Source organism: Cenococcum geophilum (genome assembly GCF_001692895.1).
Source record: "Cenococcum geophilum 1.58 unplaced genomic scaffold K441scaffold_5, whole genome shotgun sequence".
Classification (NCBI taxonomy): Eukaryota; Fungi; Ascomycota; class Dothideomycetes; order Gloniales; family Gloniaceae; genus Cenococcum; species Cenococcum geophilum.
Window position 1 is genome coordinate 770,518 of NW_027137563.1, and position 6,396 is coordinate 776,913.

Here is a 6,396-nt window from a genome sequence, read left to right on the forward strand (position 1 = left end):
ACAGTAGGGAACAGTACGAGACAGTATGAAACAGTATGCGTTAGGTTAGTGCCGTGATATTTATAGGCCTAATATAAGCATATTAGGTCGACTATAAGCCTCTTCTTTTATATTATACTTAGTTTAACTAGGCAGTTATAGAGGGACTTTAAATTAGTATATAAAACTAGGGGTAACTACTCTAGTTATAGAATCTTCTAGACCGTTAATTTAATTACGGCTGCTATATTAAANCCATGGGCTAGTATATATAGTTNAGAAGCTAGTACACTGCAGGTTACTTATTTGCACTTAATTAAAGACTAGTATAGTATATTTGCGTCTTAATTACGGTCCATAAGTACAATTATAAAGCCGATTTATAATAATAGGTCCCTGTTATTAGTAAAGGAGGCGTCTATAAATACCATTACGCTAAGGGAATTTAGGTCTAGTGGTATAAAAGTAAGTCCTCTTATCACGTTATTAATTTGCTATTAAATGCGCTTATTAAGCTGCTTAATATTTTCTTCTTACGGATTTACTGCCTAGGCCGTAAAGGACAAGTCGTAGGCAAATTTAGGTTGGCAGACTATAGCCATATAGGCACCTCTTGCACGCTATATAGCGTATTAGTCCTTTATATTTACGGTCTTATAAGTCTTTCTGTAGGAACTAGTAAGGTCCGTAGGCTTTGCTATAATAGGCTTTAGGTTTTAAGCTTAGCGTTCCTAAGTTAGCTTAATTAGGTTGCCCTTTTATATAATTAGGCCTCTATTAAACTTAATTAGATTCTGCTTAGTTAACTACTCTTACAGCTTTACTAAGAACTTAGCCTTTTATAGTTTAGTTTCTTTAGCGTCCGCAAAAGTCTAGTCCGCTAAAAAGAGAGTATTATTTGTTTAGAGTCTAATAATACTAAGGCCGTTTATTAGGGTGTATAGGAGGCAGGGGTTATAGGTCAACTACTCCATCTTAAGTTTACGGATATAGTGCTAGTAGTATATCTTAAACTAATAGTTTCTAGCTTCTGGTACTCTGTAAAGCGGTTTTATAACCTATAAAATTGTTCTTAGTTGTAAACTAAGCTTAAGCGGTAGTTATATAAAGATGCCCCTACTTAGGTAAATATTGGACTGTATATAGGCTTATAAGATATCCCGTAAGTATAAGGCTACGGGTCTAGTTTGCTGTAATCTAGGCGTAAGTATAGGTATAATCTATTAACTAACTCGTTAAATTATAGGCGATTGCGTAAGAACTAAGCCCTTTCCCTAGTCGTTATAAGCTTGTATAACAAGCCTTAATTTTTTAAAAGCTTTATTAGTACTAGGGTGCTTAATTTTGTTAACGAAGCGTAAGTTAAATATACAGACGCCTTGCGGAACGTCTTTCTCCGTTATAACCGTAAAGACGCCCTTTTTAAGTAGTCTGTTAATCTCTTTACGTTATAAGTCCGTAAAAGGGGTTTTCTATACTAGAACTAATATATCTATAGGTGGAGATTACCTTGCGGATATTCCTACAGAGGTTAGGTAATTCTTTATTACGGGGTTTTTAGTTATAGGGTGCTTTTGGGGGCGTCCTTAACCACGCTTTACGGCCGGTTTAATGGGTTTCTAGGGGACTTCTAAAGTAGGTAGGGGTGCTTTTAGTTTATCTAGTTTAGCGGGTGCTTCTAGTTTGTCTAGTTTAACGGCACAGGTATTTTTGGACCAAAAGTAGGGTTTTACGGACGTGCTTCTAAAGTTAGTTGGTCTGCTAGGAAGTTATACGTAGCACGTTTCGTCTTCTATAGCTAGTAGACAATAAGGTCTAGTCTAGTTGCCGCTCTTACGCCATATAAGGACTTTAGAATTAAGCGGAAGGTTATAAACTAAGGTTATGTTAGGTCCGTTGCGGTAATATAGGGCGCTATTAACAGCTTGTTTAGCCCGTAATTTAACTATTTTAGCTATTGCCTTCTATATTATAGCTGCTTGTTTTATAATAGACGGGGCAGGAGGGCCTAGGTTACTTATCCTTAGGTAAGCTCCGTAAACTAAGAGGGTAGGTACTAGTCTATTAGGGCCAGCGGTGTTATTAACGGCTTTTACGGCTATCTGTAAAGCCAGTTCCTTTTAAATATCCTTATATTCGTCTATAATAATCTAGTAGGCTCTTTATAAAGCTAGGTAAGCTCGCTTAATAAGCCTAATAGACTAATACGCCTTAACTGGAACGGCTTTTATTAAAATAGCTATAGCTATAGCGTACTATTAGAATTCCTTACTAATAAAGTTCTTACCGGCGTTGTAGGTAATATACTTAGGGGATCTAACGTATATATTAATCTAGTAGGTCCGTAAAATGTCCCAAGTATATTTTATAGATATATTTTGTAACCAATAGGTGGCTTAATAGCGGGTTGCCTTGTTAATTATATATAATACTAGGCTACCGTTAATATACATAATATCTACGTATACTAAGTGGTTAAAATTAAGGTCTTTATAAAGAGTAAACTTAAATTAGCCTAGGGAACGTCCGTATTTCTAGCAGAAGGAGCAGTATTTAGTTAGGTAGTTAATTGCCTTTCTATTAACGTTATTATATCTAGAACATTTAAGGACTCTATATAGCTTTTTGGCTAACAGGTAGCCGAAACGGCAGTATAGGCGGTAGATTTCCGTACTAGTAAGGTAGCACGGGTTATAGTCAAAAGATTCCTAAATATAGGTCCGTAAAGTCTCTCCCTATATAAGGAACGAGTGTCTAAATCGTCGTGTAATTAGTAGGGTAATATTTTTACTTCTTAGGGCAGTTGCGGGGCTAATCAGGGTATCCGTAACATTGTTATAGTAAACCTATAGTCTGTCTATATCCGTAAGGCAAAGTAGGAAAAGGGTGTCCGCTTTTACTATATAGAAGTTAACTAGGCTAATTAGAGTCTTAACTTTAACTAATTTAATTAATGCGGTTAAGCTAATGCCGAATTAGACGTTTATAGCCCCAGTTTACATAGTATTAATGTCCGTATTGTTATTTACGGTAGTCTTATATACAAGGTATTGTCCGTAACCTATAGTAGACTTTTTAGAGGCACCTATATCGATTATAACGCTATAAAATTCTTTAGGGGTGTAGCGTTCTATAGTGATATATGCAAATGGGTCCTATTTAGGGTCTGTAATGTCCGTAATAGGTCTAATAGGTATACTTACGGGCTAGTTTTTAGGTGTAATTAAGTATATAAAGAAGCGGTCGGCTAATACGGTCGTAATATTAAAGGCTTAGCTGTCTATAAAAGGTTTAAAAGTGGTTAAGAATATCTTTAAGGTCTCTTATTCCTAAGCGTCTAAGTTAAAATTAATTATAAGGGCTTCTATTAACTTATTAGGAGGCTCTTCTACTTCCTTTCCTTTATATTCTAAAATAAACTGGTTAATACAGCTATTAAGTCTCTTTTTAGACTTGTTACGTTCTTCCTGGGTATACTTTATAAACTAACATCCTTCCTTACCGTATATAAAGCACTTTTGGCTAGTTTATCTGCGGGGGTATATTTTTATACGGGGGTTACTATAGGGGTTACGGGTAGGACTTGTGTAAGAGGCTAGCCTGACCGGAATATATAATTATCTAATCGACAGTGTTACCGGTAAGTAGAAGGTAAGTTAAAGGTAAGTTAAAGGTAAGTTAAAGGTAGAATAAGTTTCATGTATTAAAGGATAAATGCTTCTAACTACTTCTATTTAGAGACTAATCGCTAGTTCTTCTCTAGAGGGGAACTAGCTTCCTATATATTTCTTTTAAAACACTAGTAAAACCTTTCGCCCCTAACCTGTTTAACTATGTCTTTTAGAACATAGATGGGATATAGATAAAACCTCCTACCGTCTTATTAGATATATACCTTCTAGGGGATTCCGTTATAATTGCCTCCCCTTTTAGGGTCTTAGTCCTTTAAGACTTTGCCTCTACTAAGCTTTTATAAAGTTCCGGCTAAAACTACTAGGGAAACCCTTAGTAGAAAGATACTTTATAATGCGACTTATTGCTAGCTCTTTACTAGCGCGGAACTTTATTTTATCTTTTATTCCTCTGCTCTTTTTCTACCCTAGCTCCTTATAGTGCTTTTATAATAGGATTTTAATAATAGTAATAAAAATTTAGTGGGATTTACCTCTTTAATTTTAGGAATTTGTTATAAATAGATCTAGAGGTTATCCGGTATAACGCGTTAACTAACTACTAACCCTATTTACCTAAATAGGCTTTAATAATAACGTTTTTTATTTTAATTTCTTTCTGTTTATAAGTTATTGTCTCTCCCTTATTCTTCCATTAATAACGCTATTCGTCTCGTTCTTAAATAGGCTGTTTTTATTATATCTCGCCTTTTAGCTTCTATATCTTCAGCTATACTTCCATTACTACCTTGTTATCTTTTCTTAACGCGTTTATAAGTAATAGGATCCCTACCTTATCTCTTATAACAATGCTAACTTCTTAAAGTATTCTCTTATAATGGCTCGTGGTCCTTCTGCGCGTCTCTAGACTGGCAGCAGTGTTATTAATCTCCCGGTAACGCCCTAGATAGCGTCTATTACTCCTACGGCAGTTTCCCTAAAATACTATTATTACTGCGTTTATGCTCTTATATAGGATTCTTCCTATGTCTGTAAGATGCCTTACTCTAGTAAAAATAAATCTAAGTGCTCCTATTATTGTAGTAAGAGAAAGACTTACGTTCTAGTATTTCCCATTCCATCCTATTCTAGATTTCGCTAATTATACTAAATCCCCGCTATTTATGCGTATAAGACTTATAGGCTCTAACGCGCCATCTAAGATTTCCGCTAATATCCTAATAGTAATAGGCGGGGACAGAAGGTATCTTCCCTTGCTTGCAGACTCTTTAATTCTATAAGGGTTTCCACTGCTATAGAGATGTAACGTTCTTAGATATATAGTATCTAGAAGCGTATATACGAATAGCTCGTCCTTATTAATAATAATATTTATACTTTTGCGCGGGCTACTTTAGCTAGGTAAGTTTCTCTAGTAACTCGCTTAGGAACTGTGCTAACTTCTTTAGCTAATATCTTTCTAATCCCTGCTTAGACGCCAATTTGGAACCTAGGGATACTAAGGATAGTAATAAAGGTTAAGATAAACGTTCTCCTCGCTAGTCTCCCGCCCGTGCTAGTTCTTCTAGTACCCGTTGTTCTAAGAAGAATATTAGTAGAAGTGCTAATGCTTCTAGGGATGGAGGAGCTAATAATACCGTTAATAATAACGTTAAGATAGAAGAGGAGGCTCTTATTACTACTATTAGTATTTAAGTTATTACCTAGCTCTTTTCTTCTTCTTATAGAATAGCTTTATATAGTGCCTCTTGGGTGCCTCTAAGATGCCCTATTATTAGGAATTAACTTTATACTTTAGGGATGCCTTTGTTTTAAGCTTTAGTAACAATCTATATAAACGTAGTGTACTACTATAATCCCTATATATAATAAACGGGTGGTATTCCTATAGGTGCCTTTTAATTCCTTAAAATTTCTAATTCTTTATAGGCTGTCCTTTTGCTCCTCTTTATACTATTAACTCTACTGCGTATCTCTGGTGCTAGGCCAGATACTCTCCTTTTATCCCTAGGGGATCTTTCTAAATCCCTAAGGCTACTTCTTATAGTGCTACTACTTCTTTTTAAAAAGCGTCTTCTTTAAATAGTATCCCTAGTGGTTCTTTTATAGATCCTTATAGGCTTCCTCTTATAGAATTTTAGGATCCCTATTATAATGGCGAAACGTTTCCGTTCTTAATGCCTATACTTAATCCTATAGTTTTAATTTGCGGGGTCTTTCCTATTATTTTACCTATGGTATATCCGGAACCATTTCTAAGTCTTTACCTTTAGTTCTTAGGAAGGTTTTAATTACGGTGTTGTATTCTAGCTAAAGGTACTCCTTAGGTTCCTAACTGTTATATACCTAAAAGTATCCTTCTTAATAAACTAAAAATTCGCGCTTCTTCTAGCGCTATCTTTAATTTAGAATATCTTCTATATTCTATTCTAGTTCCCTATTAATTTCGCTAGGTAGGGGCAGTTCCGTACTATCTCTTCTCTGGTATAGCTTTAGTAAGGAAATATAAAATATAGGATGTATTAGATAAGATTTTAGTAATTCCAATTTGTAGGCTTGGTTTTCTTTAGTTTTCTTAACTATTTTAAAGGGTCTAAGCTACCGGTAATCCAGCTTCTTCTTAATGCGTTTTATTTGGATTTTTTTTATAAATAGTAAGACTTCGTCTCCTATCTCGAATTCTTTTAGTATATGTTTTTTATTATAGTACCTTTTTTATATAGCCTGGGCGTCTAGTAAGTGCTTTTTAAGTTCCTCTCTATAAATTTTTATTTGCTTAATTCTT

At 34.9% G+C, this 6,396-nt stretch overlaps 1 protein-coding gene across 1 annotated transcript; it reads right to left on the minus strand.

Moving 5' to 3' along the window:
- Positions 1-1,253: 1,253 nt before the first annotated feature.
- On the minus strand, positions 1,254-1,424 carry K441DRAFT_541056 (uncharacterized protein; the record flags this gene model as incomplete). Its single annotated transcript, XM_067642625.1, has 1 exon — positions 1,254-1,424. A coding segment is annotated over one exon (171 nt), but the record flags the coding sequence as incomplete, so codon positions are not given.
- Positions 1,425-6,396: the final 4,972 nt, after the last annotated feature.